A 21,427-nucleotide genomic window follows, 5' to 3' on the forward strand; every position below is an offset into this window, starting at 1 on the left:
GAAGCCCTGGTCCACGTCCCAGCTCTGCCACGTGCGCCCCTGGCCTGAGTCTCCAGGCCACTCTCCCACCCCACTGTGTCTCCAGGCCACGATGGTTCACACTTGAGACTGCAGCCTTGGATAGGCTTGATTCCAAGTCTTGGGAACTGGGGGTACCCAACTAGACCCTGGCTATCCTTGGAAAGCCTGAGAGCAGAGGATGCAAGCAACCCAAGAGAGAGGAGTCCCCGTAGCGGCTGAGGAAGAGACCTCCCAGCTACAGGAGACCCAAGTGCCAAGGACGTCAACTGCCCCTCTCAAAGCTTCCTCTGATGGGTTGATGGGTTGCGATGTCCTTTTACCTAAAACTAGGCTGGTAATACCAAGGTCCATCCAATTCTCCAATCCCTGATTGGAACGCCAAAAATGTACTGTCAACACCAGCAAGAAGACGGTAGGAATAAAACGCAGCTTGTTAAGCTCAGGCTCTCAGATTTGAAGATAAACATTTAAATCATCTCAACACAGATTTTTTTTTTTAATGACAGAGTTTAGCAATCAGCCATCAGGCCCAACAGCCACGTGCACATTGGAATTATTGTGGCTCCCTGTACGGCTTCTGAAAGAGGAATTAGCAGCTCAGATTCCTTGAGGTTATTTCACATCCCTTTATAACCCTGAGAAATCCATGGGATTTTTCAAAAACTCCTTTTGGGAAACAGTTTTAGATTTATGGAAGAGTTGCAAAGATCGTACAGAGGGTTTCTAGAAATCCTTCCCCCAGCATCCCTGAGTGGTAAAACCTTACGTTTGGCACACTTATCAAAACTAGGAAATCATCACTGGTACAACGCTATTAACTAAGCCATGGAGTTTATTTGGATTTCTCCAGCTTTTCCACAAATATCTTTTCTCAATCCCAAGACCCCACACTGCTCATGACCATGTCTCCATAGTCACCTTAATCTATGACAGATTTTGGTCTTTCCTCATTTTTCATGACTTTGACACCTTTGACGAGGGAGCATCAGGTGCCCCGTACAAAGCCCCTCACTTTGGGTTTGTTGGACGTTTTCTCGTGTGTAGACTGAGGTCATGGATTTTGGAGAAAATACCACAGAGGTCAAGTATTCTTCTCGGTGCATCCTATCAGGGGGTACAGGATACCTAAGGGGATACAGGACAGCAGGTGACACATGAACAAATACCCCGGCAGAGCAAAAAGTACTCAAGCAATATTCCAAGAGGTGTTCTCAGGCATAGGGATACTGTAGCCCATGAAAGAGCCCACGTGGCTGAAAAACACTACCTGAAATCTCTCACTTCCCAAGTGCTTCACTGGACTTCATGCCAACGGACAGTGCTGCCTGAGTGGACAGGCCTTTCCTGTGGCTCCTCCCACCTCTGGATGCCCCTGGAAAATGCAGGAAACGGTGGAAGTGGGACTCAAGTACCCCATCCAGCTAAGGCCTCCCTCACCCTGTCATCACCAGGGGAGAGCCACGGGCTGGCCTTGAGCTGGAGGACTCTGTGCATATTGGGGGGGGGGGGGAGGGGTCCTGGCTTCACTAGTAGCTTTTGACGCTGCTTCATGAGGAAAATCTCTTCTAGGGGATACTCAGGGCATTGCACGCCTCGTGATTTTCTCCCGTTCTGCTTCTCTCTCCCCACTAGCCCTTCTCAGCCAAGGTTTCTGGAGGGAATTAATCCCTCATGCTCTAAAAGCATCCATTATATGGAACTTCTCTCTGTGCATCTAGGAGCCATGTACCAACCTCAGGAAAGTGGGGAAAAAAATTGTCCAAACCACTTTCTCTAGGGCTTGTCATGGAACCTCAGTGGAGAAGGTTCTCTCCTAAGGTTACTGCAGACATGGCTGAACAGCTCCAGCGAGGAGGAAGGGTTAGTGCGCCTTACGAATTACACCGGGACAGTGTTTCCTCCACTGCAGGCTGTCAGGAGGGTCAGGTAGCAAGGCAAAAGCATCCTGGCAGATGAAGGCTCAAATCTGCCACTACTATGTAACTATGAATGAGTTTTTAAATCTCTGAAGTCTTGACTATCTCATAATAGTTATCTATTGCTGTGTAACCAATTACTCCAAAATGTAGTGGCTCAAAACACCATGTACATAATAGTTTCCTTGGATCAGGAATCTGGGCACAGCTTGGCTAAGTTCTTCGCCTCAGCATCTCTCACAAGGCTATGATCAAGGTGTCGGCCAGGGCAGAAATCATCGTGATGTTTAAGTGGGGTAAGATCCACTTCCAGGCTCGCTCAGCAGTTGTTGGTAGAATTCAGTGCCTCGTGGGCTGTTACTGAAGGTCTCAGTTCCTTCTGGCTGTTGGCCTGATGCTACATTCAGTTCCTTGCCAGGTGGGCCTCCTTTAAAGTAAGCAAATAGGAAGAGCCAGGGTGCACACCAGTAAGGCGGATGTCAGTCTTTTGTAAACTAATTATAGAAGTGACACCCATCCCTTTTGCTGTATTCATTAGAGAAGAGTCATTAGGTCCAGCTCACACTCAAGCGTGAATGAATGCCAGGAGGCAGGGATCACTGAGGACCATGTTAGAAGCTACCTACCTACTCTTCTGCAGAGTGGCACTAATAATTGCCTTACTCAACAGCTCTTAAAATTTGCATAAAGCACCTGCCACATAGGCAGACGGCCAGTAAATAGCAGCCACTATAAAGTAGGTTCTTAGTCCACATCTATTTCCTTTCCCTCTCTTATGCTATTTGAGCCATCTTTTTTCATTGACAGAGGATGTGTTCACCAAGCACAAGCACTCAACTACATGGCCCTATTTTTGTTATGGGTGAAACTAGTCATACCCAAGAAAGAACTTTTCCCATCCAGGGACTCGGTTTTCTTGGGGTTGTGTTCAGGTAGCTCAAGCTCTTTTCAGCTTTCTGTTCTTTATCGTTCCCTGGCTATTCCAGCCAGGGGTGTGCCAAAACCTTGTTGTTTACGGAGTCAAGATCTGGACTACCCTGACTTTCAAACAAGAGTACATCTGTTCATTCTGATGGAGAGGTGGCAAGAGTTGGTTGTTGTGTATGTGTGTGGAAAACAAAGTAGGTGTAGAATCAGAGGGGCGGTTTTGGGAATCTCCCAGAGGCTCCTAAGTAACAGCAGTCATTGATCCATGCAGGAGATTCAAGCAAACCAGTAGTTGCCAACAGCCATTCTTCCCTTCCGTTTTCCTAACAGAGACGTGGCTTAGTTCTAGCACATCCTCCTCCAGAGGCTAGTGGGAAGGGGAGCCCAACTGCAGCCCCAAGAGGTGAGACTTACTTAAGTCTACCATGGTGGTCCCAGTCTCTTTTCCAGTTATTAGTTTGGGCATGTTTATGTATCCCAACTTCCCTAGTGAAAAGGGAGGGGAACCATGCAGGTAGGCTTGTGAGCAAGTTTCTTTCTCTTAAAAAAAAAAAAAAGCTGGGAAACAAGGTCTTCTTCTCAAGTGGTTGGCCTCATGTCTGAACTGTAGGACCCAGACCCGGAAGGAAGCGATTCCAGCACAAAGCTAACACGTCGAGGCTGGCAGAGCAGAAAGCGGGAAGGAACCTGGGTCCTTGAGGATGTCCAGGAGCTGCTGCACTTATTGATCCTGGAACTGCCCAATCTTGCGACTTCTGTGAGGTAACTCATCTCCCTTAATGTTTAAGGTAGTGGACTCTGACGTAAACTAGATGATCCACGGAGGTGCAGGAAGAAATCAGGTGCCAATTATGTTAAGAGTAAAGAAGAGGGGCGCCTGGGTGGCTCAGTCGTTTGAGCCTCCGACTTCGGCTCAGGTCATGATCTCACGGCTGGTGGGTTCGAGCCTGGCGTCGGGCTCCGTGCTGACAGCCTGGAGCCTGAAGCCTGCTTCAGATTCTGTGTCTCCCTCTCTCTCTGCCCCTCCCCTGCCTGAGCTCTGTCTCCTCTCTCCAAAATATATAAACATTTTTAAAAATTTTTAAAAAGAAGAGTAAAGCAGCTTTACCCAAACTTCATTAACACAGTGCGCACCTAAGTGGTCAGGAAGCATGCAGAAAACGTGAGGTCTGCTTCAAGCAGCAGTTTGAGCTCCACAAAGCACAGCCATGGACAATGGCACTATCATCTTGCAGAATACTGTACTTGGTGTGCCCCCACAGAGCAAGTGGCCTCATGGATTTTACCTTACACATACGAGCACCCTTACAGTATTTTATTGCAACCACTGCCTGTCCGTAATGTGGAATGTAAAAGGTATTAAAAGAAAAAAAAACAAACACCGCACACGTTATCTGACCCTTCAAGGTAAAGATGACATTCTAACACTGAGTAAGAAAGTAGCTATTTTTCCCAAAAGAATTCACGTTAAAAGCATATTCAAAAGTTAGACGTGCTTCAACTTTACCAAAATGTGGTACCAAAAATTGTCACCTATAAATTCTCATATAAGTGCACACTGAAAGACTGGGATATGAAATCCAAACAGGAGTTTCAGTAGGTTTTGAACCCATTTATATATATACATATAGATATATAGATATATACCTATATATAGACCTATGTATATTCCTATATATCTATATATCTATGTCTATGTATATACACCAACAATAAAAATGCCACACTTGCAATTGAGCAAGAACAAGTTACTGACAGTGAGAAAGATGAACATTTATTATAAAGGTTTCAACAAACACTTTTTAAGACTAGTAGTAGGTGGAACTGAAAATGAGCACTGTTTTTCAGTAAGCAGTCATGTGGATCAGCAGATCTTAATAAAGTGGTTTGTTTAGCTACAATAACCATTAAAAACCAGCATTAAAATAAACTTACCTTAGAACCAGAAATTAAATTCTTTTTATCACAGAATGTTAAAATTAGAAGTTTGAAAAATGAAGCAGTTTTAATCGTGTAGCTCTAAAAGAAAATAATTTTTTAAGAAAGAGTCAAAGGTATTTTTTTACAATACACACAAAAGATTATTTTAAAACATTTTCACCTTTTCTTTTCTATTTGTTGCCTTATGTGTCTTAGTATAGTACATAAACATTAATTTAAAAATATACAGGCCTATATACACATGCTGGGGGTGGTGTCTATGTGTGCACAGGTGACTGGTTTGGACAGCGATGCTTCATGCCATTGCTTACGTCCTTAGAACAAACTTCTCCAATCCCCCTCCCCCAATACTAACTATATTGTCTTCAAGTTTTTATAACTTACTCTTGAAAATTGTTTAGTCCAATTGGGACTTCTTTTGGTGAATGACATGATGGGAATAAATTTTCTCCTACTTCAACCAGCACCTTTTATTGAATAATCCATCACGGTCAGGATGATTTCAAAAAGCCACCTTTAGTGTACTCTAAATTCTTAAAAGCACTGGAGTCTATTTTTAAAATTCTTTCCCACTGACTCTATTTTTGAGGGTAAAATTTAATTGCACTTAAAAACAATTTTTTTGGTAGAGCAAGTTCCCTTTTTTTCTCCCCGTTCAATGAAGATCCTATTACCATCTGTTTATACTTGCATGTGAATTTTTAAATTGTATTAAAAATAAATACTCTTTGGCATTTGGATTGGCTTTGCACCGAATGTACATGTTAACTCAAGAACTGATCTATTTACAAGGGTCAAAACATCCCTCTACCAGCCTCTACCAAGTGCTTATCAGCCTGTGCTCCTCTCTGCTTTCCTCTACCCCACCCCCAAGAAACTATGATCTTAGATGTTAATCTTTCGGTTTTTTTAGTTTTACTACTCATGAATCCCTAAAACAATGTACTTAGGTTTTCCAGTTCCTGAACTTTATATATAAAGGTACCCAGGCTACTGTGTTATTCTAACTCAACATGATTTCTGAAATTGACGGAAGGCCTGCAAAGCGACACCACGCTCCCTGCTCTCCCACTGCACACATACACTGCACTTATCCACTGTTCTGTGGATGGGCATTGGCTCTCTCCTGCCTTCTTTTTATCATGAACAACGCTGTTGCGACCATTCCTGTACATTTCCTGGCTGTGTACACCCACACGGGAGTTTCTCTGATTGTACATCCTGGCCTGGAAGATATACCTGTGTTAGACTACACTAGATGATACTGTTTTCCCAAGTGGCAGTGCTGGTTTACGCTCCAACAGTGGCACATGGAAAAGTTCCTGTTGTCATCATCTCTCCAACTGCTGGTATTTCAATTTTTCAGACGCTGCCGATTTGGTGGCCAAATGGTATTTATGGGTGTGTTTCCTGCTAATGAAGTTAGACATCTTTTTAGGTGTATGGGCCATTTCTGTTCCTTCTTCTGTGACATGCTGCTTGCAATTTTGCTCATTTTTCTATTTGTTAGTGACTTGCACTCAGGTGCTCTTTAACAAGTTATATATATTGTGATTATCTGTATCTTATTCCACTTTGGGCTTGTTTTTGTTCTGTGGAATGTTCAGTAGACAAAAGTACTATCAATGCAGCCAAATTATTAATCTTTCAATGGTTTACCTTTCTCTTTTGTTTACAAATCTCTGCCCTTCCCCAAAGTCATAAAAATATCCTTTTTTTAAAAAAGGGGTTTATTTTTGAGAGAGACAAAGAGAGAAGAAGCGGGGGAAGGACAGAGAGAGAAGGAGAGAGAAAATTCCAAACAGGCTCCACACTATCAGCGCAGATTCCAATGTGGGGCTTGAAGTCATCAACTGGGAGACCATGACTGAGCCGAAACCAAGGGTTGGATGTTTAACTGACGGAGCCACCCAGGTGCCCCATGAAAATACCCTTCTGTATTTACTGTCTTCTAAAAGTTTTATACTTTTAACTTTCTTAAGTGAATCGTGAATGCACCTGGGATTGCTGTTTTGCAGCTGGTGCAAGGCAGAGAGGTGCAGTTCACTTACTTTCCTTTGTGAAAAATTACTGAAGCTTCCTCCCCCCCCAGACCTCCCCCCCCAGACCAGAGTCACTGGTCTGCAGTGACTCCCCCCCAACCCCCGCACTAAGTGGGTCGGTTTCTGAGCTCTTCCTTGTCTGTTCCTCCACTTGTAATCTCTGCACCAGTTCCATATTGTTTTAATGACTACATTTTATGTAAGTTTTTTGCTGTTGTTTCTTCAGATAACTGAGTAAGTGGCTTCTGGTTTTGTTTTTCGTTTTTGAGGAAGTTTTTAAATCTGGTAGTGCCAGTTCCCCTTACGCTTTTTTTTTTTTTAAATAATGTTTTGAATATCATTGGCCCTTTGCTCTTCCATTTACGTTTTGGGATCAGCCTATCAAGGACCACAGTGAAAACCATTGGGACTCTTTGTTGGGATGACATTAATTTACTAATCAATTTGGACAAAGAGCTGAGACCTAGCTGATCTTCTTATCCATCAGTCTCTCCCATGTATTTAGGTCAATCAAGGTGTTGGGGTTTTTTTTCCATCATCGTTTTCTCATTAAAAGGCTTATAAAGCTCTTAAGGTTTATTCTTCTATACTTTATACTGTTTTGTTCCTACTGTAAATTTTCTTAATTAAATTTAAAATCTTAAGATGTTAAGTTTGCAGCTTGATGCATGGAAATGTAACTGACATTCACATGTTGAGTGAACATGATAAACTCTTGAAGTCTTCTCATCTGCCTTGCAGACTCTTTAGATTTTCAGACAATCTGATCATAAGTTAATCCATTAACAGACGCGTTACACTGACTGTTCTTCTAATATTAACCAGTTTGCTTCCTCAGATAAATCCATTGTGGTCATCACTTGTTATACTTCAAATATAATGTTAGATTTAATTTGCAAAAAAATGCTTCTTTTCTTAGTGGAAGGTGCAAGGCGATTTTAGATATCTCCATCAGGTCTAATTTATTAGTTGTGCTGTTTAAATCTTCCATGCCCTTCATCATCATGATTTTGTCCTCTTAATTATTAAGTAATCAGAGAGGTATGTTTAAAACACCTATTGGTAGACTAATCTACTTCTCTTTGTAGTTGTGGACATTTTTAAAAATACCTTTTTTGAGGTCTATTATTAGTCACTTAGGGGCATAATTAAGTTTAAAACTGTTATATCCTGTGGAATGGGCCAATTAAGCCCACTGGTCTATGTAGAGGCTATCATGAGTAATTTGGGGAGGGAAATGTGCTTAATATAGGGACACTGAGGTTCACAACAGCCTTACCCGGGAACACACAACTCCACTAAGCTGAGACAAACATTTGCTCTCTGATTAGGTATAGGATATTCCTTATACCAAATCATGTTCTTTGAAATTCAAAATGTTCTGGAATTTGCGATTATTAAAGTCACATGCCAAGAGAGGGGAAAAAAAACATACACACAAAGAACTGACTCTAGTAGAAAAGTTTTATACTCAGGAAAAAACAAAATCTGCTAGAAGAGAGGGGAGAGGATTTAAATAACTCCCTACTGGCTGGAAGGGGGGGAAAAAAAAAGAAAGAAAAAGCTGAAGGAGGAAACTGTCAGGTGATTTAAATGCAGGGAAAAGGAGACGACAGTCCCGGAATCCTGCTGGGTGCGGTAATCAGAGCCGATACCACTAAGACACAGCGTAGGTTTTAAAAAAGAGGAAGACGGAAGCTGAAACGGCATTGTGAGAACACTGTTGGGAAGGACACTTGTAAAGAGAAAGTGAGACGAATTAAAACTGGAAAGTGGGATGACAAAACCCTAGGGGATAGTACTAATTTCTCGGCAAGGAAACAGGGGGTCATGTTGTTAAAGCATGATGTCATCAGTGCAAACCACCACGAGGCAGAACGTTCTGATTAAAGGTCTACGACGCGCCAGTGTTTAAAGAAGAAAACGACACATATGTGTACACAGGTATAGATACTTCATACGTATGCAGACTATGTGCTAAATGTATGTGATTAAGTACACACACCCCATTTCTTTTATAGCTGGTACAGAGGGCAAGACGGACACTCCCCATGCCAGCTGATTCTCCATGACAGAACAGACACGTGCTGAGTGTGCTTATCACTCAGGCGGGCATTGTGAATACACTGTAAGCAAAATCCCATGTTCTGTGCCATAACGAAATTCCAGTGAACCAAGCAGCAACATAACAAGCCAAGGACATCTGTACAAGATTTATTTCGTTAACCACAATGTCTCAGAGTGATGGTATATACCCTAATACAGAAGGAGTGATTCCAAAACCATCAAGAGTTAAAGGTCAGAGCCAAAGTCCATGGCTTAAATCCCCAATCAATAAGAGTTTCATTCACCATTTTGTTGTTCTTAAGTAACAGAAGAATTGATGTACAGAACACCCTGTTCTAAGCTCCACTATCTTTCCAACAAATAAGCACCACCAGGGACTAGAATTCATTGCTCCATCCTTGCTGTGGCCATGCTGGTGGGTGGGTGGCAAGAGCCTCTTGCCTGCCTCTGACCTCCCATCTATTCATAAGCATTCCTGTCTCCAGCCAGACTTCCCCACAACTTCACATCTGAATAATTTCTTCTGAATTGCATGGCTGTAATATTGACAAACAGGGCTAATGAGAGCAATTAAACTGCCATCTGTTTAACAAAACCCACCCTTCTAAGAGAATATCGACAGTCCTATTGCATTTAGTACATCGACACCACATTGAAATGACATGTGAGAATCAATACAAAAAAATTTTTTTTTCCAAACCACAAAATTTACCCCATAGCCACTCTATAAATTTCCTAGAATTATAAACCATTAACATTTTTCTAAACAATGCAGTCCGACCAGAAATAAAGACGGGGCCCAGTGTGTACTGAGGTCAAGAACGCACCTCTCACGAGGATTCTAACTCTCCCACAGCAACACCACAGACATCGGCAGAAACAGCGTACAGACTTGTGCCACTCGGCTCTGGAAAGAAGTTCAAAATACGGCCCTGGCCAGGGGAGGAGGGAAAGTGTCAATGACTTAGTTCATCAGCAGTGGGGATAAAAGAGGAATCACTACCCCTGAAAAAGAACAGGGGTCCTGTCATCGATGCTGGTGGCCAGAAACTGGGGCAAACCGCAACAAGGTAATGAAAGTAACAAGAAAGCCATTTCTCCAAGAACTCCTATAACTTGTATTTTAACTTTTGATAAACATGAACTTCACCTTAGGCAAGCTTATTGGAAACTGCAATCACAACCGAAAAGGTCCTATGAACCTCTTCTAGGTGTCAGTCAAGGGAGTCACATTCTGATCTTATATTTTAAAGTTCTCTTAAGAGGCCTAGACCTGGAGTAAAGTAAACATAATACTCTGAAGCGCAACGAGACACCATACAAAAATCAACTCAAAACTCAAACATCCAAACGGACTAGAGACCGAATGCAGCTTTTTAGATGTTTTTTGAGATCTTAGATTAGTGTATATTCATAAAACAAGGTTCAGTTATTTTAATAATAGCTGCTTATTAAACAACTGAATTTTAGCTCAAGGGTAAATGCCTCTGTAATTATCATGGAAATAGTTAACTGCCATAAAACTGAGAAAACATAGAAGAAAATATAGCTGGTCTCGATAAGAAAAGAAGACAAAACCTGAAAGCGCTGCTCTGGAGATCAAACAGGCTTATTTAAACACTATGACCCACGTGCTCCTGCTCACTTTCTAACTGCAGAGACCAACCGTGTTTGCTAGGTCACCATTACCTTTGCTAGAACGTGTGCACAGGCCACTGCTCTGAAGGTCTCCTTTTGTGCTGAAAAACTTTCAAATCCCTTGTTCGGTCAGTACAGAATAGTGCGAGGCGATGCATGTGCAAACTCTTCCTGAGGAATTCTTCACGTGTGCAAATTTGCAACCCAACAGAAAGCGTGGCATTTACAGTGAGGGGAGCGGCAGCTCTAAGGGGCTGCAGCGCTGGGGCCACGCACGTAGCACGCATGGCCCCGGGCACCTGCTCCCCCCGCAATCTCCCTCACAGGTCAGTGTTCATCCCACGCCTCAAATCTGTAAAAGGGACAGGGGGAAAAAAAGTAATTTTCCCACAAAACTGACTGATGCACAACCCCTGCCTCCAGGCCTGTTTCTTCTAGCTCCACCTAGGAACTTTGGAGTCGCTAGGCCAGGTTGTGCTTTCTGCTCCACAGAAAACAAGCAGATCCTGTCGGGTTAGGGTGCAGCTGTGACAACAGGGAACAGCAGAGGACACTGTTACTGACGCATAAGGCCAACTTTTACAGTAAGTACCGTCTCTCAAAACAACGATCATTTACTTTGCCCCGTCACTAGCTCGAGGTGATTGCACTGGCTTTCTTTTGGAGAGTCCGGGTCCAGGCTGCCCGCGTAGGCCGGTCGGCCTTGGCGAATCAACCACGTGCTGACTAACGAGACAATCTGTGTACGGGTTTCTGACCTCAATGCTTCGGGCCCCACAAAAGTTCGGATTTAACTGGGGTGGAGAAACTATATACTGTACTGGCAAGAAGAATACAAGTAAACGTGAGAAGAAAACACTTTCTGGTAAACGGTGCTGAGTCAATAGAGAATGGAGGGCAAATATTATGTCGTCTCATGTTGCAAGCCAAGAATTCTGTGAAGAAACCCAAAAAAATAAGCAAAGTTGATTTCTAGTCAAAAGGAAGAAACAGGTTTTTCACACTGCAATGTACCTCAGGGGGCCAATATGAGTTAACAACCAAGTCACATGCACTAGGAGAGCGTGTGTGTTCTTTCCACAGTGCCTTCCGCTCACCGCTTCACAGGACCAAGCACTGGCTCACAGCTCGCTGCAGTCGCTGTGCAAATATTTAGAGAAGCTGAACTCTGCACACTGTGTCCACTTTTTGTTAACACATAAATTAAAATAAAAAGAAGACAATATAAAATGTTTCTCCATTAACTTAATAATGCAAAAGCATCCAAAGATTTTAATGCCAATTCACATCATAATACAATGCTTTTACAGAGAAAGCTCCCCTGTTGGCCAAAGAAACACTCTCCCAGAAAAAGCATTTGGGTACATTATTAGGGTAATGAAGAATTCATCCACATTTAAAGAAACATCCCAATTTTATTCCTTTCAGAAATACTCTGGAACCGGCTCAGGAGAGACTTTAAGCTGCAGATGTTACTCATAAGCCTGCAGCAAGCATTTCATTGAGAAAGTAAAATTTGGACTTCATGATAGAATGGGATCTTCCTCAACACCAGAATGCTACTGGGGCAGCAGTCAAACTGTAGAGGACATGGTGCGAGCCTGTCTATATTCTTGCAGTAATTCAGTGCTCATCAGTACAACCCAAGACGCTCACAGAGTTAAGTGAGTCCAATTCAAAGTCCTCCACAAAATCCGACTCTGGTTGATAAGTACTTAAAAATAAATCTGACCACCTTTATGTTTACTTCTCTGAACAGGAATTTTACAAACAGAGGACTTGTATTAGATGATGTACTTGCTCGTACTACCGCACCGCTAACTCTCCCGCCCAGCCTGCTCCCCAAAAGAGGACAGAGTGAACCGGCAGAGGCCACAAAGAACCCGACAACCAGAAGTATGGCCAAATCCCTGACACGTCTGGTTTTGCCCCAAGTTCTCTGAAGAGGTAACTATTAATGCCACAGGGCCAAACAGTCAAGCATATGCTCAATTTAGATTCAAGCAAAACTGAGAAGAAAAGTATTTTCACCTGCCACATCTACTTTTCTTTGCCTTCCAAAAATGACTAGAAGAAGCTTTAGAGTCTTTTAGAAGAAACTAAATAGCACTGTGGGCGTAGGGGGGAAAACCCACAATATAGCTGTCACAGCTGGCACGAAGCTTCACAACAGCAGGGTTAGCTCGTCTCTATTATTCCCGAACACAATGCTACAAGAGACACAGTGCAGACTTTTTCTCTTAAGTGCCTTCTCACCCATTTAAAATGAGATGGATCAGGCATCCCACACCACTGATTGCATCTGGATTTAATAACCGTATCTGCTTCCCCAGAGCATCTCAGCCACGAGCTGTCACCACCTGAGAAGTCTCCACACTACCAGACAGGAGCTTCGGCACTACAGGACAGCCCACCCTATGCTAGCGTCACACCACCACCACCACAACTGGCAGGTCGTGGGAAGCGACAGAGGGAATGGATATGTTCTGTAAGAGTTGGTCCCCAACGTTAGCTTGAATAGGCCACAGGTGAGGCAGCGGGGAATCTGACCAATGAGCAACATGCTTCTATCTTCCCACTTACTCATTAGTACCCTGCTACAAAGTCACACCGGACACCTTGTCGGTGGGTTAGTCTGTGACACCACAAGCTTTTTCGGGAAGCATCTGGGAGGTGAACAACTGGTCACGGAGTTGCAAAGTGCACAAAGCTCAAGGCACAGGGCAGATAACAGTTGTGAACTGGTGAGGGGAGACGTTACGACAGAGGCAGGGTCAGCATTTTCCTTGAACAAGACTTTCTAACGCTAAACAAAGACCAACTCTTTTAAACGGGGTTTGTTTTGGTTGTGGGTGAAAAACACTGCATTGTAATGACCTGCTCGATTTTAAAGCAAAAGAGATCTCAGTGTGTAAAAGCCAATGTGCTGAAGTGCCACATCCACAAATGAACAAAACAAGTGCTTTAAAAAAAAAAAAAAAAAAAAGATTCTTCTGCTCTTGTGATTTTGGAGGAAGCTGCTGATGGTCGCTGCTGGATTTCCCTTAGCGATGGTCACTTCTCAAGATGTTCGTTCCTCACGGGATCTGTAGATAAACTCATTAAAAGATTGTCCCATTTCAAAATCATCCCCAAGTCTAGCAGCAACTGTTTTTTGTTTTTGTTAGTTATTTGTTTTTTAAAATTACAAACCAAAGTAAGAAGTCCAACATCCTCTTCCAAGAATAACTTTGTGGCAGGGCTCCTGAGTGTCCCCCGCTGTGCTCCCGATAGAGTCTCTGCAGCTCCAGTGTGTCCTCTTTTCGGGAAGGAAAGTACATTCAATACATTCACTATCTGTACCCTCTGGAACTTGCACATGCCGATGAGCTGTCTGAAAAAACAACAACATTGCAACAGGAGAAAGTATGACTAGCAGACAGCATTTGATAATCGTTAAGAATCTGTTCAGTACATATTTCTCACCCCTCTCCCGATCCATCAAAAGAGGATTAAAAAAAAAAAAAAGTGAGTGCAGAGAAGGGAGGCTACATCGTCAGAAAGGAGGCTGGGTCACTATCACACTCTAGCAGAGACTAAAGAATCGAAGAGGCTCTTGACAGCTGCATGAGAACCACCGTCCCCCCAACTGGACTTCAGAGCCGTCACAGCTTGCAGAACGACGAGACCCTGATCACACGGACAGCCTCATGAGACCACCGTCAAGAGCACCGTGGGCACCATTACACCCGCTGCTCGGTCACCAGCAGCTGCCTTACACAGCGGAACTGTCAGAAAAAGTAAGGAACATCATTACTTACTATAAGCCAACTCATCCCCAGCTCTTTTCCGGGACTGGTCACCTCTGAGGACAAGAAAAGAAGAAAGAATCAACCAGAACTCGCAGATATTTTCACACATCAAAATGGGAGAAATGAACTGACATAACTGGTAATACAAGGAAAGCAAGTATTTCAATTCTAACAACCTCTCTTAAAACAGACATTAAACTTAAACAGCAGTACAGTCACTTAGAACCTGAATATTCTTAACTGAAAGGTGGTGTCTTTTAAATATAAAAAGCTATTAAATGAAGGAAGGACTATCTAGAAAAATGGCTTACACTGGGTTCTAGAAATAGGTTCAGACTAAATGTGTGTTTGAAGATAAACCTGGGTTCTGCTACCTGACCTCCATAGACCAGGGCACATTTCACATGTGAAATAGAGGATAATTTAAAGTCTTCCCTCCCCCAAAAAAGCCTTACTAAAAACTGAAAACTGCTTAAGGCTTTTGAAAAATCTCAGAATCTTCATGTACACGAATCCCTTCATGCAAGTGGAAGAACACGACCCTTCATAAATATCACCCACTTCCAACCTAGACACCAAGAGAAGATTCTAGGTCCATTTTACAGAGAAGAGATTCTGATTAGGTCCTGTGCTACCTGTAAATCCTATGTTGGTCTCTCCAGTTTCTCAGACAATAACCCGGACAAATAACTAAAATGAGTAATAACGACCAACCTGCTAGCTTTTCCTTGCTCGCTCACTTAGCAGCATGTACCCTGTTCCATGACTTCTTTCCTAAATACTTCTGGCTCCACACCCAGCATGGTCCTTGGCCGCTTTTTCTTCCCCAGATACATATTCTCCATAGTCCAGGATGGTGATCATGCCAGACCTGAAATACTACCCATATGCCAGTGACTCCCAGGTTCTGCCTCCAGCTCTGATCTCTTCCCTGTGCCGCAGACACGTAGGTCCGGCTCTCCCACCTCATCTAACTGCAGGAGTCGGGACTACCGGCGGCTCAAGACGGCCAGAACGCAGTCCGACTCCACTCCACCCCCGCTCCTTCTCAGTCTCCTCAGTAAACGGCACCACCATCTACCCAATTACTCAGACCACAATCCTGGCTCATTCTTGATTTCTTTCTTCCCGTCCCTCTGGTGCATACTGTCTCCAAAACATAATCCAAACTCAATCACTCCCCATTATCTCCATGGCTCCACTGCCACTTTAGGCCACCATCATCTCTCCCCTAACACAGCTGCAAGAGTCTTATTTGCAGTCCAGACCACAGCCGGAGGGACCTTACGTAAAAGCATAAATAAGATTATTTCATGCCTCTGATTAAAGCCCTTCAGTGGCTTTCCATCACAGTTCAAAATCAATTCAAACTCATTTTCCCAGTCCTATGAGACATGGCTCGTGCCTGCCTCCCCACCCTCATTTTCTACCTTTGTTCACTACACCCCAGCCATGCTGGCTTTCCCGCTTCGCCAGGACATGCCAGCACTTTTGTACGTTCCTTCACCTCTGCCTGCAGCACTTCTGCCATGAGTTAGCCACGTGGCTGTCTCCTTATCACCAACGTCCTCACTGGAATGTCTCCTCCTCGGAAGGCATTTCATGTGCAAGTTAGCTGGACCGGCCCTTCACACATGCTCTGTTCACTCACTCTGTATCCCATGCTCTGTCTCGGTTTCTCCACAGCACGTTTTATTATTTGAAATAATTTGATCCCATGTCTGTTATTTGCCTCCCAACATTAGAGCATAAGCTTCATAAAAACGGAGCCTTATTTTTACCCAATACCTACAACAGTGTCTAGCACATGGGCAGAAAATAAAGATTTGCTGAACTAACAAATCAATGAATAATTCATAAATGGCCTCTACAGATGGATTATGAAAATGCTGGCTCAAGTAATGATTTCATGCTTCTGAGTGATCTTCTAGGTTAGCAACATTCCCCACTCTCCTTCCCTGGCTGTGCTCCAGACCAGGACAGAAACCCCCTGTTGGGCAAGGCCAGGAGTCTCAATTACCAGGAGGAGGAGAAGATACCAAACGGCCTCTGAGGCATCTAGAGAAAAACAGGCGGCATACTTAGCATGAGCTAGCATGAACTAGACTTAGGCAGCCCAAAGAACTCTCAACAACTCTGCCCTAACGCCACTTTTTAAACACCTCTACTGTTAACACGATACCTGACCAAAGCCAGCTGGATCCTCCCGGTAAGCATTCACCGAATATTCTGAAGCAAATAAGTTAATGCTGACCAAAAAGGAAGGCACAGGATTTTACATCCAGAACCTCAACTTCTAGAGACAACCTTCATTCCTGCTCCCAAAAGGTTAAATAAAAGCTGAACATGTAAACACAACAGGAGAACGATACAGAGGTGAACACAACAGAAGGCACAAAGGGTGTGAATGTGGTAAACGCAAGAGGCTGCCAAAGCTACTGTCTAACACCACAAGTCTGGCAAGCTACGGCTGCCCTCAAAACCAGACCCCTGCTACTAAATGAAAAAGTACCAATTCTAGAGTGACCCTCTCAACTTAAAAGATTAACAAGACCTCTGCAAGGTTCTATTTTGTTCTAGAAATCCAAGTAACAAATACACTGCAAGATACTTGCCTTTAGTAGCTATCTGGCACAAGGTCTGAAGAGGCCCATAGTCTGGTGTGAAAGAGAATGTTCCGTCTGAGGGCACTCATGTTAGAATCTCCCAAACAAGCTTTCTTCCACAATGTGATCTGTGACACCAAACTGCCCTCCCCCACCCTCCAGTAATCAACTTAATCATGCAGGTAAGAGATAAAAACAAAACGCTGCTCTGATCTTCTATGTTAGGTCTAGTAGGTATATTTCCATGTACTTTAAGATGCTGCACATGAACTCCAGCTCGGATGAGAAATGCCCATTAACTGCAATCGAGGATGTATTTGACAACATCCACACATCATTCCAAAACACTTCAAAGACACGCTGTGCTATCCACATCAAAGCTGTGAGATGCCAATTCAGGATGACACCACGTAAATGTAACACAATCTAAATGAAGAAATTGTCTGCAAAGCTAAACAGGAATCGTGGGACTTGTTAAACATAAGTCATAAAATGACTGCTCGATCAGGACAGCCAGTACTATATTCTCAAAGTTTTGTTGTTGTTGTTTTTTTCTTGCCTCGATGGACACAATTTCTTCCAAAACAATTCTAGCCAAATAATGATCAAAGAAGGCATCAGGTCTGGCAAGGCAGAGTGCAGAAGGCCCATACACAAGAGCCAGAAGCACTGGCAGACTTTCCTTCGGCTCTAAGTATATGATGTGTGCATACTCTTTCCACTGGCGGGGCGGGATGGGGGTGTAGCTCAGCAGTGGAGTAAAGTGAGTCCGACAGGGCCTACACTGTGCAAAGCACCCATCAGAATAATTTGTGAGGCAGACTTTAATCCTCATAGTAAATGCAGAAACTGTTCATTTAATTCCAGAAGTGGCCCAATTCAGTTTGTAAAATACAACATTTTAATCATATCGCCTCTTGAAATACTAACATTTAAATTTCAGGCGGAAGTTGTATGAAAGAATTCCACTAAGAGAAACAAAAATTCCAATACACACCAAAAATCCAAGGAGCTTCCTCGAATATGACCAACTTGGCCTTGGCAGAGCAGTGCCATGTTAGTCCTTCATGTGCGAAGGCAACGTCACACAAGACTATTTATGGAGTCCGTCACTCATTCAGTCCAAGCAAACTTGAAGAGCTAGTGTACACTGAGCAGTCCTGTACCCTGTCCTCTTCCAGGTCCAAAATTAGGGTTAGGAAAATATCTCTGATGTGTTTATACACAGTTCCAGACACTGGAAGGTGAATTCAAGGTGTTGAGAGGAATCCAAAAGAGCTATCTTCACACACAGCTTCATGGAAATAAAAGTTTTCAGAAGGCGGTTTATATTTTAAAGGCATCAATAAACTCACCTCTAAAATTAAAAGCAAACATTCAAATAGAAACATGAATAAAAGCATAAAGACTTCAATATTATGGTAAGCCATAAAAGAAAACCAGAAAAGGTATACTCAGATTATTTTGCATTCATTCAAAAACATTTAAGAAAAGACTTTCAACTATAATTCAAAACCCATATACCATAAAGAAAAAAACCTGGTAAAGTTGCACAAAAATAAAAAACTTCTGCATGATTTAAAACAAAACAAAACAAAAAACACCACCATGAGTAAAGTCATAGACCAACTGAGAAAACTAACTCTCTTATCTTGGGCAAGCAATCCCTTCACCATACACCGAGCCCCTAGAATTCAAGAAAAAAAGACTAACAAACAGAAAATAGGCAAAAGACATAAGCAGGCAGTTTACCAAATAAGAAATAAAACACGATAATATTCTCAGCCTCACTCATAAGAGAAATGCAAATTAAACCAACTCTGAGTAATTTTTTTCACCTGCCAGACCAGCGAAAACCCAAAAGTGTAACATACTCTACCGGCAAGACCATAATGAAGAGGTACTTTCAAACTTCTGCTGGTGGATACGCAAAACTGCACAATCCCCTGTGAAGGGCCAACTGGCGATACTAACCAAAATTACACCTGCCTTTTACTCTTAACCCAGCAATCCCACTTATAGGAATTTACTTTCCAGATCCACCTGCAACAGGTACAAAATTACGCATGTACAAGGGTGTTCAGTGCAGCATATGTCTGGCAGCAAGACTGGAAAGAATTCAAGTTGCCATCCACAGGGGACTGGTTAAACAAGTTCTAGCTACACAACAGAATGCATAAGAAAGGAATAAAAATAAGAACACATATTGTGTTTGCCTGTACCTGTATATTAAAAGGAACACTGAAAAGAATCATAAGGAACTAATAAAATGGTCACCTAATGAGATAGGAATAGACTGGAAGACAAGTAGGAGCAAAACTTCTCAATGTATACTTTTTATATCATCTTGACTTTTGAACCATATGAATATAATAGCTCTTCAAATATGACTAAGTAAAATGCTATGCCATTAAATGGCTTCAATCTGTATATGAAACTAATACTGTTATTAGAAATGCTGCAATTAATGTCAGGAAACACCTGGCCACTGGACATCGGGGAGAAAAATGAGCTTTACATTCCAGCATTTCCTATGGCCTTCCCTTAACTTGATCCAAGAGTCAAGTTTACCAGACCTATCTACACAGCTTCCGTGGGTGAGCTGCCAGCAAGTGGGCAAATGATCAGTGGATTAATCAGCACCCCGATTACCACATGAATACAGACAGCCCCAGGGCAAAAAGGGAATAAATACCAACCCATGAGACTACAAAGAACAGATTTTCTGCTTTCTTTCCTAACCTGTGCTGAGACTAGAGACAGTAACCGTGATCTTGGTCAACACGTGTTCTGAGGCTTAGTTTGGCTTCAGAACCAATAAGAGAGAATGTCCATCCCCAGTCTAGCCAGATAAGTGAATCAATATTCAACCTACTACTGTGGTCACAACTATGCCTTACTTTCCATAACTTTCTTCCTTTGATGTCAGTAATTCAACTAAGAGAAGGTATGTAAAAGTGCGAAGAGGAAGGATTATGAAAATACAAGGCCTGACTGCATCCTCCAATGATTTGGTGACACAACAGGGTATTTTCCCATAGTATAATCTATTTATTTGAAAACATGCACTTTGCAAGATTTTCTGGGATATAGCTATGATACTGATCTGCAAATTTCAGAAAAATTAGTCAAGTGTATTCATCAAAACCAAGGAAGGCAAATTTTCTGGACACATGTAAAGAGATACTCTAATTTTTAAGAAAAAACACATAGAATTTAGGACAAAAGTGAAAATATGAAAAACAGAATCTAAAAGCCTCTTTACTCGTCATAAAACTAGTCATCTGCTAGTTTCAGTCCTAAAAGTACATTGTAACTAATCATAACATTTCTATAATGTTTTCCCAAGGGTTGAGAACTAATGTGGAGAATCAAAACTGCTGTAACACTTGGAGGCTTCCCAGTCTGGCTATTCACCCACTGAGAAACCCTGGCTTCAAAATCCACGTTCAGTGAAAGGCAGCTTCCACAAAACCAAAACGCAGCTGTACCATCTCCGCAGACAAGGAGCAAACAACCTCTCCCTGCAGCCTCACCTTGACCATTCAACAGTTACTTCCCACTCTAGGAACCCTGGCCGCCCTCCCTTGCCAAGCCAGCCTGGCCTAAGGACATCTTTTGTCAAAAGGGGGGGGGAAACTTGCCTTGTAAAACCATTCTGTATAAGTTCTCTTTGAAGTTTCTGATCTTCAGCAGCATATTCAGAAAGTTCAGATTCCACCGCCGGAGGGAGAATGTTTGGAATAAATTTAGAAAACAGAGTTGGAGCCATCTGAACCCACTCTGTGAGGGAAGGAAAAGGCTCATTAAGGAAATCATAAAGACAAATTAAATGAAAAATGGAAAGTTTTCTTTTGTTCCAAGAAAGAATATATATGAAACCAAACTTAAAATGGGTTGGGGGGGGGGGGGGAAATCAGTGCAATCCCATTCTGATAAAGAATATACAAACAGGTTAAATTTCCTTTTTTTCCCCTTAAATTTCCTTTCTAAAAAGAATTTATAGTACAAAGAAAGCAGGTATTTTTACCTTTTGCTGTTTTAACAAAATTTAATGAAAATCCCTAGAGAATTTGTGAATGGACCTATCGAAAATTCTAATAAATATGGGGGGAAAATGAGTGAGACAGGCAAAGAATTCCAAGTGGAAGGGGACTTAAAAAGCTAGGGCTTGGTGGAAATACTAACTCCTATACGCATTAATTAAACAAAACAAACAAACAAAACAGACTCTTAAATACAGAGAAGTGGTGGTTACCAGATGGGAGACGGACAGAGGGATGAGCGAAACAGATAAAGAGGATTAAGAAGTATACACTTCAGGTTATACTAACAAAGTCATGAAGGTGAATACAGCATAGAAAAAATAGTCAAAAATATTCTAATAATGATTGGTGACAGACGGCAGCTACACTGATCGTGGTGAGCACTGAGTAATGTACACACAGAACTGTCAAATCAATGTTATACACCTGAAA

General features: G+C 42.5%; 1 protein-coding gene across 3 annotated transcripts in view; it reads right to left on the reverse strand.

The window, feature by feature from the left end:
- Positions 1–599: 599 nt before the first annotated feature.
- Positions 600–21,427, reverse strand: part of CACUL1 (CDK2 associated cullin domain 1) — a 73,414-nt gene continuing 52,586 nt past the window's right edge. The window contains exons 7-10 of one of the 3 annotated variants that reach the window (XR_005529326.1): positions 20,594–20,732; positions 14,353–14,396; positions 13,745–13,925; positions 600–1,146 (exon numbers count right to left, since the gene is read on the reverse strand). Coding sequence is in view for 1 of the 3 variants with exons in the window: in XM_039237307.1 (XP_039093238.1) it covers positions 13,885–13,925; positions 14,353–14,396; positions 20,594–20,732 (224 nt within the window). In the remaining 2 variants the exon portion in view is untranslated. Of the gene's footprint in view, positions 1,147–7,168; positions 13,926–14,352; positions 14,397–20,593; positions 20,733–21,427 lie in introns of those variants that run through there. The other 2 variants (XR_005529325.1, XM_039237307.1) reach the window with 2 other exon arrangements.

This window comes from Hyaena hyaena, unplaced genomic scaffold, assembly GCF_003009895.1.
Source record: "Hyaena hyaena isolate Hyena2069 unplaced genomic scaffold, ASM300989v1 scaffold_124, whole genome shotgun sequence".
Taxonomy (NCBI): Eukaryota; Metazoa; Chordata; class Mammalia; order Carnivora; family Hyaenidae; genus Hyaena; species Hyaena hyaena.